Source organism: Equus quagga, chromosome 11, assembly GCF_021613505.1.
Source record: "Equus quagga isolate Etosha38 chromosome 11, UCLA_HA_Equagga_1.0, whole genome shotgun sequence".
Classification (NCBI taxonomy): domain Eukaryota; kingdom Metazoa; phylum Chordata; class Mammalia; order Perissodactyla; family Equidae; genus Equus; species Equus quagga.
Window position 1 is genome coordinate 97,013,526 of NC_060277.1, and position 17,965 is coordinate 97,031,490.

A 17,965-nucleotide genomic window follows, 5' to 3' on the forward strand; every position below is an offset into this window, starting at 1 on the left:
GGCCTCTGGATGTAGGGACTTTGCCTCGTTCAAAGGGGCTCAGCAGATGGTTGTTGAATTAATGCTTAAGTTTCCATGCCATAATTTTTCAAGGAACTGGATGATGTATTAGAAGACATAATAGAAAAAAATGACCCTGTTCACAATAGCAACCCCAATACAAAATACCCAACCAAACACAGAGCACCTGTGTGATTAAACTTACTGAGAGATCTAATCCAAACTTTGAGATTTTGCAGATCCACAAAATTTCCAGACTATATTTTGTCAACTTATACATTTAGAAACAAGAAAAAAATCTAACATCACAGCTCTTTTATAAAAGGAAGACCATTTTAACCCCAAAAGTAGGGGTAGGAGAGAGAACCTTGGGATAAAGTTCTTTAAGAGGAATGAATTTTGTTTTATGAGGAAGGCACTGCCCTGTCTTTTTTATCACATTGCTGCTGATCAGAGAACACGTCAGTCTGAACAGCGCTGCTTGGCAGACAGGTAGGTGGGGGACCCTGGGCTCAAAGGAGCGGCGTCCATGGAGAGGCAGACCGTGGTCGTGGAGGGGAAGATTGAGCGCTGCAGAGTCCTAGTTCTTCCCAAATTAATGGACCAATTTAATGCAATTCCAGTCAAGACCCCGATAGGAAGAGGACGTCCTCGGACAAAATGATCCTAGAGTGCACCTTCCAGAATAAACAAGAAGGCATGACTAAGAAAAAATCATTGATCAAGACAGTATTTGGAAATTTTTCTTAGCAGATCGTAAAACAGAGAAATTTCTAAATCATTAAAACTTTGATAATAGCAATTAGGTTAGATAAATCGATCAATGGAACAAGCTAGATGGTCCTCCCTGCTCTCTTGCACGGCTGCTCGTGTCCTTCCCAGAGGTCTGTGGTCACCACCAAACCCAGCCCTGAGGGAGGTGGGCCGGCGCCAGGCGGCTTCAGACTGTGATACTTCAACCACTGGTGGCGCCTGGATCTCTTGAAGAGCTGAATCTGGGGATGGCAAGGTGGCCCCCACTTTCCCTCATAGTCCCTTTCTTAGCCCACGGTCCTCCTCCAGTGGTGCTTTCTTCCCCAGCTGCACTCCCACCAGGGCTTCCAGTCAATCCCCGTCCATCTCTGGGAGGGGGATGGGGAGCCCCAGACTGAGAGCCGGGATTCTGGGGATCTGGTTCCAGCTCTGCCAATGACTTTCTGCGTGGCATTGGACAAAGCCCTTCAGCTCTCTAGGTCAGTTTTCCCAACTATAATAAGAATCCATTCTGCCCTTCTAACCACATGCTACTGTGCCAGGAGAGAAAAGGGATTAAAACAACAACAACAAACAACCGGTAGCACAATTCCTCTTAGAAATTCAATCGTCTTTATTAGGAAGATACCTTGATGACAATTTGGGGCTAAGAGGAAATTTGCCCCACCCTGAGGGTACGGTCGGAACAGACAAGCAGTGGTCAGCAAACTTGGCTACACATTAGAATTACATGGGAAGCTTTGAAACCATAGGGTTTCCCAGGCTTCACTCCCAGTCTGGCAGAGACTGGCTAGATCCTGTTTCCTTTCCTGAGCACCAAGAAGACTACATTTCCCAGACTCCCTGGCAGGAATATAGAGCCACGTGACTAGGTTCTGGCCAATGGACATGGGCAGACAGGCCTAGCTCATAAAATCCCTGAGCAATTTCCTACTCTCTGTTCTTCCTCCATGACACCTGTGGAGCCTGCTCATTAAAGATGGTGGTGTCACAAGATGGAAGGAGGCAAGATCCCTGAGTCACTGCTAGGGGTGCCACCCAATCCCCATCAGTTGTGACGTGAGCAAGACGTGAATAATAAAGGTGTCAAGCTGCGGAGATGTTATGGTTCTTAGTGACAGCAGTTAGCCTTTCTGGAACTCCTGACTGGGTCCAGGCAGTTGCAGTTTTTTTAACCCCTCGGCGATTCTCATGTGCAGCCAGGATTGAGAGCCAAAGGTACAAGCGCAGAGTTGCTCGGCACGGAAAAGAAATACTGAGTTTCCAGGGGAGTCCCAGGAAATGGGAAGAGGGTTGTGCAGAAATGAGAGAAGAGAACAGGAGAGGGCCCAGCAATATGGAGGGAGGCAGGGAGACCCAGGGAGAAAAGAGGACCAGGGAAACATTCTCTGTGCTAGGAACGATCAGGGGGCTTTTCAGATTGGGGTGTTTAATATTCGATTCTGAATTCTCATCAGAGCGGTTAGGTGGGTGACATAAGCCCCTATGGCTGCCTCCAAATCACTAGTGAAGTCAGCCCCACGCTCGTCCCTGTGTGAGCAGATGCTTTGGGGGATTGAAGGAAAGGGGTCAGTTCCACATTGGGTTGTCACAGCGAGAAGGGCACAGCCAAAGGCCCCTCCTGAGAATCCTCAGCGAGCATCCAGGGAGAACTCAAGGTGGGAAGGAAGGCTGACCCCTTAACCCTAAAGGATTTGACACACAAATACCCCCGTGGTGACATCTGGGTGACATTTCAACCAGCTCTCTATGGCCTCCGCTGTTGAGTACCTAGAACCAATCCTAGCATTAGCACCGGAAGAGTCCATGACACTTTTGCAGAGGGTGAACCTGAGGCCCAGAGAAGGAGAGGGACCTGCTGAAGGCAACACAGCAAGTTCCAGGTGAAGCTGAGTGGATTAGCCATGGAATTCCTGGGTCCCCTGGCCCCCATAAATGCTCATAGACTCCTGGATACAGGCATTTAGAAAGAGCATCTTCTGGGGATGGGGAGTGTGGAGGGCGGGGCAGGAAATTTCAGAAGACATCACAGAACACAAGACATGTCACTCCGACTTTCATTCCAGAATCATCTGTGCTGTGCTCCCCGCTCTCCCCCTCTCCCGACCATCCACCCAACCCCAACCAAAGAGAAACAGAGCCCAGAAGCCTTTGCTTTCACATTTAATCAAAGGAAAAGAAAGAAAACCAGTCAGAGAGAAGGCTCAAGAATTAGATGGCTGAGGGAGGGGAGAGGGAAAGGGCAACCAGGCTGGGACTGAGTGTGGACAGCGGGGCGCAGGGTCCTCATTATCCTGAGGTCCCACAAATACAAGTGTCCACATGGGAGAGGGAGGACAGAGTCAGAGCTAACATGGTGGGTGGGCACACGCAACTGTTCCGACATAGAATGGGGCTTCCAGGGGAACGGAGGACACAGTTCAGAGAGGGATGGAGACAGAAGAGGGGCCCAGCTCTCCACTCAGGCATCACTAGAGGTGAAGGTGCCAGAATAGCATCAACACTGGAGACTGGCCCTAAAGGGCCAGGTGCCAACTCCCCAGCAACATGCCCAGCCCCCCATGCGTGGTTGCCCTCACCCCAATCAGAGAAGATTCCTTGTGGTCCAAGGGGCTCTGGAGGTTAACCAAGGAGGAGAGAGTGGCCACAACAGCAGATCCTTGCTGCTCTACTCCCACGTCCCCACAAAGAGAGGGCGCTAGCAAATGATGCTGTGACCTCAGGCCAGCAGCAAAACTCCCCATTTTCCTCCCACTCCCAGTCCCCTTAGGCTCACGGTGAGGGTGAAGCAAGGGAGAGCTGAACTGAGAATAAAAGAACACTGACTAGAGGGAAAAGATGAACATAAACATCACTGCACAGTGGATGCAGAGCTATGCAAATGAGATGGGAGCAGGCTTGACCTTTATATCTCATTTGCATATCCTGTGCCAATGCAAATGAGATCCCTAATATAATAAATATATTTCTAACTTTGTAATAAATATTCTGTTTCTTCTCCCTCCCCTTCCCTAGGAAATGGGCACACAGTGGTTCAGGGGCCAGCTTGGGCTGACACTGCAGCGAAGACAGATTAGACACTCAGATCCGGGAAGCACGGGGCCTGGGGCGGGGCGCTGGGGTGGTCCCTGCAAGGACAGGCTCACCCCAGGAAGGATCACAGAGAGGAGGGAGGAGATGCCTGGGGGTGTCTAGGATGGCATTCTTTTCTTAAAAGAGATTCTCCTATTTTACACATTGCCCTCCCCCAAAACTGGAGAGTGGCATTTAGGGTTGGGGGACAGTAGGAGAGCTGGAGGAAGACACCTGGGGAGGGCCAAGCCTCTGGAATCTGGGATAAGGGTCTCATAAGAAATGGGGGCTGATGGGGAACCCCAAAAAAGAGGCCCCAAAGAGTGACCTCCAAAGCAAAACCACCCTTTGCCTCTCCTCACCAAAAACCAAGCCTGACACACACACGCCAGGGACAGAAACACAGACCAGGCCCCACAGCATACGGAGCATAAACGGCACAGAAACCACGTGGAGGGCACCCCCTGGAGTTGTGCAATGAGGAACTGCTAGCACACAAACGTCCTTCGCCAAGCCCAAGCTCCACGGCCTGGTGCTCGCAGGGTTTGCTCCGCATCCTTCCTCAGCCCCCCAGGAAGCCCTGATGTGAGTGGGCCCGGCCAGAGAAGACCAAGATGGACAAACGGGCTTGAGAAGCAGGACGCGCCCCTACCAGGGGCCACGGAGAGCCTGGGGCTCTTCAGTCAGTAGAAGCAGGCTCCTCACAGGGCTCAGCCTTCACCCCACCCCGACCTGGGCTGCTGACCCCTGCAGCCCGGCCTTGCGAGGAGCAGAGCCAACCTCTCAGGGGAACGTCGGAGAAGTCTGTGGAGAGACTCCGGCAGTGAAAAGCTGTGGATGAGGGAGGGACGGGGATACGTCCTCTCGTGGGACACCGCCCCACGCCGAGAGAGCCGAGAGCTACACTGCCCCCGGCTCCGGCTGTGGCCGCTGGCTGGCGCTTTGGCTCCCCCAGTCTTCAGGATGGCACCAGGCTGGCACCACCGCCTGGGCCTGCTTGGCGGCCATGGGGCCATGCACTCTCCTGACCACATGGAAACAGCCTACAGCCTGCTCCTAGGCCACAGGGGTGAGAGGCGGGAGGAACAGAGGAATGGGGGGGGGGGCCAGTCCAGAGGAGAAAAGGTGACTGGAGAGAGATGGCAGGGGGCAGTGTACTACTGACCACATGGTCCCAAAGTAGTTTTTCTCTCTCTGGACTGAGCATTATGGAAGTGACTCTGACACACTCCTGGGCACAGCTTGGCCCTCAGAGAGGGACATCTGGTGGCCAATGGGCATCGGGAGTGGGCAGCACCTGGGCATAGAGGTACCCCATGAACGCCCGCCTCCCTGGCAGTGCACGCCTCTACGCTGGAGCCAGACTTCGGGCCCGCCAGGAGCCGTAACCCAGGGAGAGCCAGAGCGCCAGGGGAACTAAAGATTGTGGCTGGGGGTCACAGATGGGAAGGGGAGGGATTCAGGGTTCTGGGTGACACGCCAGAGGGCATTAGGTCCGGGTGATCAGGCTCAGTACACCCAGCTGACAGGCACCCACTGGGGCTCGGTCCGCAGCTTCTCCATGGCGGCCTGGAGCTCCCGGAAGGTCCTCTCCAGGTTGCTGTTGACCAGGCTGAGGTCAAAGTAGTGCCCGTAGCCTCTCTGGATGCGGCTGCTCTCCTCCACTGTCCGTCTCAGGTCCGCCTCCTGCTCGGCACAAGGGGGCCCGTCAGTGTCCCCCACTCACCCCATCATCAGGGGCATCTACAACTGCCTCATCTAGCCCTTCCCCAGAGCCCAACCATGGCAGGCGAGGACTCCCTGGGTAGGGAGGCAGGAGCCCCTCCCTGCATGCCCCAAGGTGGCTCTCCTGCAACCACGGACAGACAGACAGATGAGTGAAAGGAAGGAAGGAAGGAAATAGCTTTAGTAAATGCCAAGCACGGCCCCACCTGCTTTGCAATGGCCTAATCTTCGCTATAGCTCTACAGGGCAGCATTAATCATCCCCCATTTACAGCAGAGAAAACTGAGGTACAAAGGGGTCACACAGCTGGCCAGTGGCTCAACAGGGTCTACTTGACTCTGAAGCCAGTGCTCCCTCTACTCTGACTAGGCCTCTCACCTAGGCAGACTGAGAGCCTCGCCTGCCACTCCGGCAGCCCACAGTGCCCAAGGCAACCCCCACCCCAGACCCAGGGGGAACGGGCCAGGCAGGGGTGGAAGGGGAACTTGAAAACAGACTTAAATAAGCTGAGGCAGGAGCTCTCGGGCTGGCCCGGCTGTGTCCCAGCGGCTCCAGTCGGCAGTGTTTGTGGCCAAGGGGCTTGTAGCAAAGGGGAGCCCAGCCCAGCCAGCCTCGCTCCGCAGCGGCCCTCTGACCTGGGGCCCGAGAGCTGCGGTACCCCGTACGGCCAGCAGAGGGACCCCTGAGCTCAGAGCGCTGCAAACCCTACAGCTCCCGGGAAAGGCTGCTCCAAGGGGTACCTGGAGGTGGGGTGACCTGGGGTCTGCAACGCCTGAGTTTAGCCTTCCTCCCAGCGCTGCCCGCTCCCTGCTGCTAACTCCTCCCTCCAGCCAGACTCCCAGCCTACCGCTTCCCCCCTCCCTCAGCCTTTCCTCCCATTGCAAAGACCCTGAGCCCAACTGGCCCACCTCTGCCACAGATCTCCAGCTGGCCCTCTGGGCTCCCTTTGGTCAGCACTCTGTCCCTGCTGAGTGGGCCGAGCAGTGGGCCTGGCTGAAGCCCCTGCACCCTGGGCTACCTGTGTCCCTGACTCTATGAGACTTCGGGCGCTTCCTCCCTCAGACCTGTTCCCATACCTTAAAGCGAGACTGTCAAGTTCTCCCTCTCTGACACCTCGGGTGGGTGCCTCTCCCACCTCCTTTTCTTCACCAGCTCCAGCCTGCCCCGACCCGGGCCAGGGTCAGGCCCCTCCCACCACACCTCGGAGCCCCTCACCGTCAGCTGCTTGGTGGACACCCCACTCTCCAGCGCAGCCCGGTTCATGGCCCGCAGGGTCTCAAAGTCAGGGGCCTCGATGAACACCACATAAGGGACAAACTCAGCTGTTCTCAGCACCTTCACCGCCTGCAGGAGAGGAGGGTGGGGGAGTATATGCCCACAGGCATCTGCGTGATGGGAGTGAGGACGGGTACCTGGGTTCTGGGACGCAGGTCCTGGGGATGACTGGCAGAGGGACAGTTGACAGGGGCTGGGCCTGGGGTAACTGGAGGAGACTACAGTGGGGGACCCAGGAGGCTGAGAAGGAGGCTGTAGGTGGGCTGGGTCCCTAGCAGTAGCTGAGGGGTTTTATGGGGGTGCTTGAGAGACAAGTGCCTGGAAACATAAGGGGCAGCGCTGGGGGCAAGCAGAGTGAGCAGAGAGGACATCGGGCAGGCAGGGGGAGCAGGCCGGGCGGTACCTGGGGGTTGACATCCAGCACGCACACCTTGCCGGCAGCAACCACACCCCGGATGGAATCGATCCGTGTGCCATAGAGGTTGCCCTCGTATTCGCCATGTTCCAGGTAGCGCCCAGCACGGATGTCGGCCTCCATCTCCGCACGGGACACAAAGCTGTAACCCTGGCCTTCCCGCTCTGAGTCCTTGGGCCGCCGGGATGTGTCTGGGGGAAGGAGGAGTAGAACGGCCAAGGCAGGCCACACCACTCAGACACACACGTTCCACACGGCTGCACAGCCTACCTTCGCAGCGCGGCCGCCCCCCACATACTGCCCTCACCCTCACCATTGGCACACACACAGACTCGAGAGTCTCACCTGCTCCAACCCAGTGCTCACAGACGGGGGGCTGAAGCCCAGAGAGGGCAATGTGCAGCCCAAAGCCACAGAGCAAGGCCAAGCAGACCTGGGGTCAGCACTCAGGTTCCTGCCTCCAGGAACCAGGAGCTTTCTCCACCCCAACTGGTTCTGTCACCAAGAAGCTCTGTCTTCCACAAGGGCACACAAGGCGGCTCACAGCCCTGTTTCACATGGGTCCCTAGCTGGGCTTTTAGTAAGTGAAACATGAGAGAAGGAAAGGAGAGACCAGCCCAGCCCAGCCCACCTGGCCACAGGTTCCAGCGACAGGTAACCCAGCCCTTCCCAGCCTGCAGTTCCCCCAGCCACCCACAGAGGGCGCACACCCACACCTCACAGCCAAAGGTATCGCTTGACCTGGTGCCCATGCAGATGTCCATTGAGTAGACCCAGCCCTGGCCCCAGGGCAGTCCCTGCTCCCTGCCCCCCACCCAGCAGGCCCAGCTCCCACTCACAGGGCACCGTGGTGCCGTAGCGGTCTGGATCCCACATGATGAGCTTGTTCTTCAGGCTGCGCCGACCCACACCCTGAGCCCCGATCAGCACCAGGGTTTTCCGGCGGAAAGGGGGCATGCGGGCCACCTCCTCATAAATGAGCAGCTCGTGGCGGTCAAACTCTGGACACACGGAGATGGCACTGCTCATCAGGGGCTGGGCTCTCGGGGAGGCCAAGGGTAAGAGGGCTGGGGCCAGGGCAGCAGGGAGGAACCGGGCGTGGCCTAGGGACAAGGCTGGTGGCATCAGAACCAGCCATCGGTGGGGGAGGGAGGGGCATGCCATGTCAGAGGAGGACAGGGGAGGGGGCCTCCAATACTCACCTGCATTCTTGGTGGTCAAATACATCATTCGCTTCTTCTTCTTTCCTGAAAGGCTGCCACATAGCGTTCCTGGCCACAGGGAGATGGGCTGGTGAGGACAAGCAGGGCCATGTCAGATCCCAGATTAGGCTCTGCTGAGGGGGGGACCGCATACCTGAGGTGGGCGTCAGCTCCAGGTCGCGCTTGACGAAAGCCTTCCGCTTCTCCTCCAGCAGCTGGCTGGGAATGAGCCCTGCGCTGCCCCCTTCCACATGGCATGCCTGAAGTGGACGTGGGACAGAGATCTGCCTGAGAGAGAGGACATCTCCTCGAGCCCTCAGCTCCCTCACACGCCATACCTGGAGAGCCTGTACGGGTGCCCAGGGCTCACCTGCCACCAGTTGGCGTCGTCCTGGTTTACAATCTGCAGCAAGTCTCCAGCGGTGAAGCGCAGGCCCGCTTCCTTGCAGGGGATGAGGCTGTCTCGGGCAGGGTCATAGTCAAAGTGGCATTTCACAAATACCTGGGCCGGGGATCAATGAAGGGTCAGGGGAAGAAGTAGCGGAAGGCTGGAGGGGATGTGCCCTCTCCCACCCCCACCCTGGGGTGGGAGGGTGTGTCACACGGTCCACCCTCTGCCCCTTCCCCTCACAAAGATACAAGCGGCCCTGGCACTGCCTCTAGAGCTGTGATGCCGCCAGGGCTGCCTAGACGGGCTCTCTGGTACCAGCCTCCCTTGGCATCCAGAACAGAAGGACTCAGATGGAGGGATGGGAGATCTGCTCAGGCCTGGGGCCGTGGCCCCACCCACTGAGAAGGCAGGATCACTGGGTGAGGGACAGGACCCTGGCATCCAATGCAAGATCCCTCCATCTTTCCACCCGTCCAGTTGTAGGAGAGGGCTCTGGCAGACGCTAGAGAGCCAATAGGAGAGGCGGGTAGAGCAGCCAAACTTCCATAATCCACCAACCAGGAGGCAGCTATACAGGACACGTGACCACACATCTCTGCACACCCACGGAGACACATACGCACGCGGACCACTGCACACGATGCAGGCGCTCACGTGTACAACCGGGTAGCCCAGGGCTTGGATGCACACACATCCCTTGCACATGCGCATGACTGTCCAAGACCAGGGTAAATGCATGAAGGTGCATGTGCACCACACGCGGAGGCCTGTAGGTGGCTGGGTCGTCCGCCCCAGCCCGCAGGTCCAGCCCCATGTCTTGCTTTGAGAACACCGATTGGAGAACAGAGGATCCTGCCCCGAGGCGTACGACCCTGTCAGCTGGGAGGCTCAGCCAACCCTTGGGCCTTGTACCGGGTGAGGGGCCTGGTGCAGGGGCCCACCTGGCGGGGCAGATGGGGCTCCTGGTAGCTGGGCAGGATCTTGAGGATGACGCTGCCGCTGGCGCTGCGCAGGAGCTCCTGCAGCGCGCGGGGGTCGCTGCCCACCGGCTGCCCGTTCACCTCCTTGATGATGTCACCCACGTGCAGCAGGCCTTGCTGAGCCACCATGCCCCCATGCAGAATGCGTGCGATCACCAACTCACCGCCCTCCACGCGGAACGTCACACCCTGGGGGGGACAGAGAGCGCGTATGATGAGGCCCCAACTGCTCCAAGTCAGAATCTTCAAAAGGGTCTCCTAACAGCCTCTCCCTTCCCACCCCCGCCCTTCCGCCCCTGCCCTGAGTCCTCCTCTTCCATCCTGCCACCCGAATTCTTCACTTATAGGAGCACTAATGGAAGGAAAGTGGCAGAATGGACAGCGCCCAGGCGCCCGGATGTGTGCGGCTCATAGGCACAGCGCCTGCGGGCTCCTGGGTCTGCGTGGGCCCCTCCCTGGGCAAAGCTGATCCCATCCGCCTCTTTAGCCGTCTCCTGACCAGATTTGATCCCCGTCGGTTACTCTGAACCCCGCCTCCAAACCCCACCTCTGGCCCTGCCCGACATCCTCACCAGATGCTCTCCAGCAGTCTTGCGAATGCCCACCATGCGCACCGCGTCCGGAGGCACAGGCTGGTTGCTGAACGTTGGGTCCAGGCCGGGGCTGGGGGGTGGTGTCTCATAGGTCTTTGAGGCCACAGAGTCATGGGTCTCCAGGAGGGACTGGAGAGATGGTGGAAAGAGGAGTGACCATGGGGCAGTGCCCTGTGGTCCCTGCCCCATCCTGGCTCTAACTTCCTGCCAGCCCCTCCCCCAGTCGTCACGCCAGCCTGGGCGGAAACCTGGAAGTGGGGCTCCTGGAGGATGCGGGCCAGCTCCGCGGCGGTGCTGCTCTGCTCGGCCAGCTGCGCCAGGTCCCGCAGGATCTCCTGCACGAGCTCCAGGTTGTTGTCTCGCACAGCCTCCAGCTTTGTCTCCTCAAGCCGCTCGTGGGCCTGCGGGTGGGGACGGAACAAGTGAGGCCTGATGCTTCCCCGAGAGCCATGATTGTTTCCTCCTGATTAGACTCAGGTTAATCACTTTGGCAAGAGTTTTCTGTCAGTGATCTTGTGTCTTCCCCACACCTTGCGACCGTGAGACTATTCCGTTCCCCAACAACGTTTCACTAATGGATTTAGTGTCCATTTATGACCCTTGCCTGAATCAATTACTATCTGGGGGGTTGCAAAACAGTGATTACCTTACTCCATTATTCTTTTGACATTTATTCCTTGGCATCTTACTACAGGAAAGAGCTTTTCCTTTTTCTCTCCCACATGCTCCCCGTCCCCCGCCTCCCTCTCTTTCTCTCTCCATATCACTACAGATTTTTTTTACTCAGTGTATTCTAATCCATCACCATCACTATTCTCATCACCTCAATTTATCCCAGATTTGTCCAGTAGGAGCCCCAAGCACAAAAGGCCTGTGTCCTTTTCACATGTTCCCACTAGTCCTTGGGCACCTTCCCTCTGCCACAGGCTCGTCTCACCTGCCCCACCCCAGGTCTGGAATCAGCAATTTCTCCAAGGAACTCTGACTCCTTTTGTCAGAGAATGGTGTTAGAAACCAAGACCCGGGCGCTCAGTGCTCACTGCCTCTGGGTTGTCATGTCTGCAGCAGACATTCACCAATACTGATAGTTCTGAATAAAAGCAAACTCTGCAGGATTTTCCCCCATTCCATATTTGTATCACCCTTCTCCTTCAGTGAGAACTTATTTCCCAGTAACATTAATATATTTACTTATTCTGTCCTTCAATATTCAAGAAAGTTTCAGAATTGCTAAACTATTTCTACTACCTATCACAAACCCACTACGTAAAAATCAAGATTCATCTGCACTTCTTTCTGTCTTCAGAATAGTGCTGTCTAAAAGAACTTAATGGAAATGCTCTTTTTCTGTGCTAATACAGTGGCCACTAGCCACTTGCAGCTATTGAAAAATGTGACTAGGGGAGCCGGCCCGGTGGCCAAGTGGTTAAGTTCGCGCGCTCCGCTGCAGGCGGCCCGGTGTTTCATTGGTTCGAGTCCTGGGCGCGGACACGGCACTGCTCATCAAACCACGCTGAGGTGGTGTCCCACATGCCACAACTAGAAGGACCCACAACAAAGAATATACAACTATGTACCGGGAGGCTTTGGGGAGAAAAAGGAAAAAATAAAATCTTTAAAAAAAAATGTGACTAGGATGACAAGGAACTGGATTTTGAGTTTTATACCAGCATTTTTGTTTATTTAAGTATTTGAAGTATTTAATAGTCACATGTGGCTAACAGCTACCATATTAAAGAGTACAGCCTTAGCATCTATCCCACGTAGGGTACAGTCAGAATATTGTGAGAAAAGTTACCTGTATTAATTCCTTTTTCAGTATGATCATGCTAAAAATTTGCTATATAGATCGATTCACTTATCTGCACTTAATTTCATGGTTTGCTTTTTTCATTCTTTTAATTTAATCTTATTTTTTGAATACGTGCAACATTCACGTGGCTCAAATTTCAGATCTCTACAAAAAGGAAACTCAAAGAAGTTTCACCTCCATCCTCATCCACTCCCACACTCTAGAGGCAACGTCTTCATCAGGTTCTAGTTTATCCTACCTGTTTCTTTTCACAAAAATAAGTAAATAATTCCCCTTCTTCCTTACATAAAAGGTAGAACACTATACACACTCTTTGATAGCTTGGGTTTTTGTTTGTTTAATGGATTTGGTTTATTGTTTGGATTTTTACTTTATGATACGCCCTGAAATCACTCTATGCTCTACACAAAGAGCTTCCTTTATCATCATTTTTTAATTACTGCATTTGACTCATTGCGTGACTGGAGTACCACAGTTTATTCAACCAGTCTCCACAGGTATTTAAATTGTTTCCAGTATTTTACTATTGCAAATAAAGCTGCAGTGCATAACCCTGGCATAGCTGTTCTGCAGCTGTGGACAACATCTTCCATGGCAGTTCCTAGAAGTCCTGCTGGGTCAAGCAGTAAATACAGATGTGGTTTTGTTAGATATTGACAGGCTCCCCTCCATGGGGCTTGGGCCGCTTGCCCTCCCACACCACTGAGGAGAGACTTTCCTGAGGCCTTGCCACCGGAGAGTGCAATCAAGCCTCTGAATGTCTGCCAATCCCAAGGATGAGAAACCATCTCTCCCTGGGGCTGCATTTGCGTTTTGCTTATTGAGTGAAGCTGAGCATCTCCTTGTATGTTTAAGGGCCATCTGTGTATCTTTTTCTGCAAACTATCTGTTCACGTCTTCTGCCAGTTTTTCTACCAGGTGTTAGTTTTTTTTCTTTTTCCCAGTTTTTAAACATTCTCTATGTTAAGAAGAGAAGCACTTTGTGAGATTTCTTGCAAATATTTTCCCCCAGTTTGTCATTTGTCTTTTGATTCTGCTTATGGTTTTTTTTGTCAATGCAAAAAAATATTTAATGTAGTTAAATTTATTAATATTTTATGCATCTGAATTTTGAAGCCCCCTTTTTTTTTTAAAGAAAGGCTTTCCTCACACACAGATCCTTGTTTTCTTCTAGTACATGTATGGTTATTTTTTCACATTGAGATCTCTGATCTGTGCGGAGTTCATTCTTATGTTTGGTGTGAGGTATGGATATACTTTGATATCTTTCCAAATGACTATCTAGATGTCCCAATACCATTTATTAAAAATCCAGGGGCCGGCCCCATGGCCAAATTGTTAAACTACTGCACATTCCACTTCAGTGGCCCAGGTTCACAGGTTCAGATCCCAGGAGCAGACACGCTCCATTCATCAGCCATGCTGGGAGGCATCCCACATACAAAGTGGAGGTAGACTGGCACAGATGTTAGCTCCTGGCTAATCTCTCTCAAGCAAAAAAAGAGGAAGATTAGCAATGGATTTTAGCTCAGAGCGAATCTTCCTCACCAAAAAAAAAAAAAGAAGAAAATCCATAAGAAAACTATTGTTTAATTTTCTACATATGATAATAGTATTGTGATTATTTTTTTTAAATTATCTTTCAGATACACATACTAAGATACAGATAAAATTATGTCTGAGATTTGCTTAAAAATAATTCAGGAGAGGGGGCTGGCCCTGTGGCCGAGTGGTTGTTTGCACACTCTGCTTCGACGGCCCAGAGTTTCGCCGGTTCAAATCCTGGGCACAGATATGGCACCGCTCCTCAAGCCATGCTGAGGCAGCATCCCACACGCCACAACTAGAAGGACCCACAACTAAAAATACACAACCATGTACTGGGGGGCTTTGGGAGAAAAAGGAAAAATAAAATCTTAAAAATAATAATAATAATAATAATTCAGGAGAGAGGGAAGTGGGTGGAGGTATGGATGAAACAAGATTGTTCAAGAGTTGTTAAATGTTGAAGTGGGGTGATGAATGATGAGGGATCGGGAGATATTTTCAAAAATTGTCACAACAGAAAGTTTTCCAAGCCCATGAGATGGGGAGATTTTTATGACACCTCATAGGGATAATCCGAGGAATCAGTGAGATGGACATAGTGGCTGGCACAGAGCAGGTGCTCAATAAAGGCTAGCTCCTTTCTGCACATTGGCCCCACAGTCACCTAAACTACCCTCTCCTAGGTGGGCAGCATTTCAGACTGACTCCCACAGCCTGGCTGGGCAGAACGTTCCTGCTGGGGAAACGGACAATCGAAGGGGCAAAGGGGTAGCACTCGGAGACCTGTTATGCCCTGATGTCCCTCAGAAGCTGGAGGGCAGAGACATGCCCTGCAAGGGTCCACCAATCCCTATGTGATCCCCAGTCATTTAGCTCAGCACAGCCCAAGGAACTTCCCCAGCTCTGTGTGACCACGTGTCTGGGTCAACGCTGGAGTCTAGGGCCCCAGGAACCGTGTCTGAAGAACGAACAAAGGCACTCAGGCCTGCACTGATCTCACCACGGCGACCCCGGCTGGGCTCTTTCAGGGTAACAGGAGCTGGCTCTGGCCCAGGTGTCCTGACATGAGCGCAGAGGTCACTCATTTTAGCTTCAGCATCTTCTGCTCCATTGATGGATGGAGAACTAGTTTCTCTAGGAGGCCTTGCATGACCAAGCGGGAAGCCAGCCCGTCTCCCAAGCCACCTCCCTCCCATCTTTGACTTGATGACCCTTCCCCAGGCTGATCCATTGCTCCTCCTGAGGCCGCTCCGGTGTCTCACTCACAGACATAAAAGCTCAGGTCTCGAAGTTCTACCTTCGGGGCCCAGAGGAGACTTTGAACATTTAATCATTCAAATACAAAAAACACGACCCGGGCCAATGTGAACAGCTGACAGCCCAGGGCTGAGAACACCCAGCGTGTATCACAATCTGCACCCCACTTTTCCGGGCTTTGGACACTCAGAGTGGGATTAAGTACAATCCTTGGGTCATGATATATTCTCATCGCTGGTGAATGCACGGCTTCCTTTCAGTTAGTCAGTATTAAACTAGATATTTTTAATACTATAATGAGGATCTAAGAAGCCACCACTGAAACCAAAAACGAGGATCTTAGCGATCTCCTACATCTAACCACTTGCCCCACCCACCCATCCACCCACAGAAACCACCATCGTGATTCGTCACGTTCATCGTGTGGTAACCTCCCATTTTACATAGTTTTATCGTACCTATATGTATTCTACATATTCCTAAAATGAATATTGTTTTTATTTATTTTTGCCTTTAAAAAAGGGGAATTCTAACAGGCCGGCCTGGTGGCGTAGTGGTTGAGTTCGCCCCTCTGCTTCATGGCCTGGAGTTTGTGGGTGCAGATCCTGGGTGCGGACCTGCACACTGCTCATCAAGCCATACTGTGGCGGAGTCCCACATACAAAATAGAGGAAGACTGGCACAGATGTGAGCTCAGGGCCAATCTTCCACAAGTAAAAAAAAAAAAATGGAATTATGCCATATATAATCTCTGGGAGCCAGATTTGTTCCCACTTAATAACAGTAAGTGAAAAATTATTTCACTTACTATTGTTTACTATTATTGTGCTAAGATTTATTCCTATGTTTCATATTAGGTGAAAAAGTATTTTGCTTATTACTAATTACTACTAATAATAATTAGAAATATTATTAATTACTAATAATTATTAATAAGCAAAATACTTTGCTTATTATTAATAAGCAAATAATTATTAATAATTATTAAGGAACAACTTTTTCATTTAATCATATGAAATAAGCATAAATCTTAGGATAATAATAGTAAACAATAGTAAGTGAAATAATTTTTCACTTAATATTATCTTGCTACGATTCATTCTTCCTTCCCACGTCACGTTAGTTCCTCCCTTTTAATCGCTGTATTATATTCCGTTGTGTGAACAGGCCACATTTTATTTATCTCCTCTCTAGTTGGAAGGCATGTGGGTCATTTCAGGCTTTACCATTACGAATGATGCTGCTGTGAACATTCTAGTCTGTGTCTCCTGGTGCACATGTGAGAGTTTCTCCCAGGAGCAGAACTGCTGGGCCGTGGGGTATGTGCATGTTCGATGGCCAAACAGCACACTTGCAGAACATCATCCCCTTTACACGTCACAATGCCCCTGTGAGATTAGCAGCATTAAGTCCAATAAAGCGTCCGAGGACTGAAAGGATAGAATGAATTCATTAAGAGCACGCAGTTCACTGGCATACCCCAGGGACTCCAGTCAAAGTCTCCTGACTCTCTGAGCTCCCCACAGCTGTGGTGTCACTCTCTGGGCACCTATTTTTGGAAAGCCATGTTGTTGGTACAGCACACACTGCAGTAAGACAGGCACAAGGCCCAGGTCCCAAAACCAGGAGAGTGGTTTTGAATTTCTGCGGTAACCCTTTGTTTAATTGTCCTCTGAAAATCATCCTCAGCACAGCAGAGGCTCAGATTCATCACAGAGCAGAAGCTTGGGCCAGGGATCCAGCGAGCTAACAGTGGAGCCGGTACTCGAACCCAGATCTGCCAGCTCCTGAGCCAGAGCCAGCAGTAGACTGCAAAAGCAGAAAGGCCACACAGCCATTTCTCTGGAAAGTTTTTCCCTCCGCCCTCCCACTCCAACCTCTTTGATCTCGGCAGAAGACAGGGAGTTCTCGTTTGAAGCCCCGCTCATAATTAAATAGTTCATACCGAGAGAAGCCTGAGATGGGTGTGCAGGAGGTAAGGTTGCTCTTCAATCTGGATCTGACCGTGTGACTTGCTTTGGCCAACGGGACATTAGCAAACGTGATGCAAGCAGAACCTTGCAGACTGCTTGGCATTTGGGGCTTGTCCCCCCTTGCTGCTGAGATGGCCATGTGAAGAAACCTGGGCCACCCTCCCAGGAGGAGAGACCACCCATCTTAGACGTGGCAGCCTTCCCAGCTGAACCACCAGACATGTGAGGCCATCTTAGACCACCGGCCCCAACACAGCAAGCCCAGACCAGAAAAACCACCCACCAATCCACAAAATCATGAGAAGTAAAGCACAGTTGTTTTAAGCTATTATGCGGCGGGGTGCTTGGTTACACAGCAAGAGCTAACTGACCCATCTGGCTCCCTGCCACTGTAGCCTCTGCTTGTCACGTCCCCTGGTCAAGAGTCTCTATCTTAGTGACCTCCCTTGACCCTCATTCTTCTAGGGCCTTGTCTTACTTTGCTAGCTCTCTCACCCCAGCCTCACCATAGGACTAGAGTCCTCCCTATGAACTCCAGGCCGATGGCCAAAACTACATTATAACAACTCTTTATGGTTTAAAAAGCACTTCCATGTCCATGACCTCCCCTCTCCCACCATGACTCTGAGAGATGGGCATCATTATCTCAACTTCTCAGAAGAAAATAACTGAAGCTCAGAGAGGTTGTCAGACATACTAAAGTCACACAGCCAGTCAGTGAATCTTCTGACTCCAAACCCTAATCTCTTTCCTCTTCATCTCATGTGGATCAGTTCCCAGGCCTGCCAGCTGGCAGATGTCCCCACTGGCAACAGTTTGCCTGAATTTCTGAATGTCACCTGCCTGGGATTCCTCACCTTGGCCTTGCTTGTTGTTGAAACACCTGCTGCTGGATCCATGTCAGCCCTCCCAGATGCCACCCACCTGCCAGGGCTGCCACCTGCTGTCTGCAGCCAACGCCCTGGATT

At 52.4% G+C, this 17,965-nt stretch overlaps 1 protein-coding gene across 6 annotated transcripts in view; it reads right to left on the reverse strand.

The window, feature by feature from the left end:
- Positions 1-1,378: 1,378 nt before the first annotated feature.
- The window catches only part of MPP2 (MAGUK p55 scaffold protein 2), a 31,078-nt gene continuing 14,491 nt past the window's right edge, over positions 1,379-17,965 (reverse strand). For all 6 annotated transcript variants that reach the window (XM_046677409.1, XM_046677407.1, XM_046677408.1 and 3 more), the window contains 10 exons: positions 10,655-10,807; positions 10,386-10,535; positions 9,775-10,002; positions 8,813-8,944; positions 8,597-8,702; positions 8,443-8,511; positions 8,080-8,241; positions 7,229-7,431; positions 6,766-6,894; positions 1,379-5,511 (listed from right to left, as the gene is read on the reverse strand). In XM_046677409.1, the coding sequence (XP_046533365.1) occupies positions 5,335-5,511; positions 6,766-6,894; positions 7,229-7,431; positions 8,080-8,241; positions 8,443-8,511; positions 8,597-8,702; positions 8,813-8,944; positions 9,775-10,002; positions 10,386-10,535; positions 10,655-10,807 (1,509 nt within the window). In that variant the 3' untranslated portion in view covers positions 1,379-5,334. The remainder of the gene's footprint in view (positions 5,512-6,765; positions 6,895-7,228; positions 7,432-8,079; positions 8,242-8,442; positions 8,512-8,596; positions 8,703-8,812; positions 8,945-9,774; positions 10,003-10,385; positions 10,536-10,654; positions 10,808-17,965) is intronic.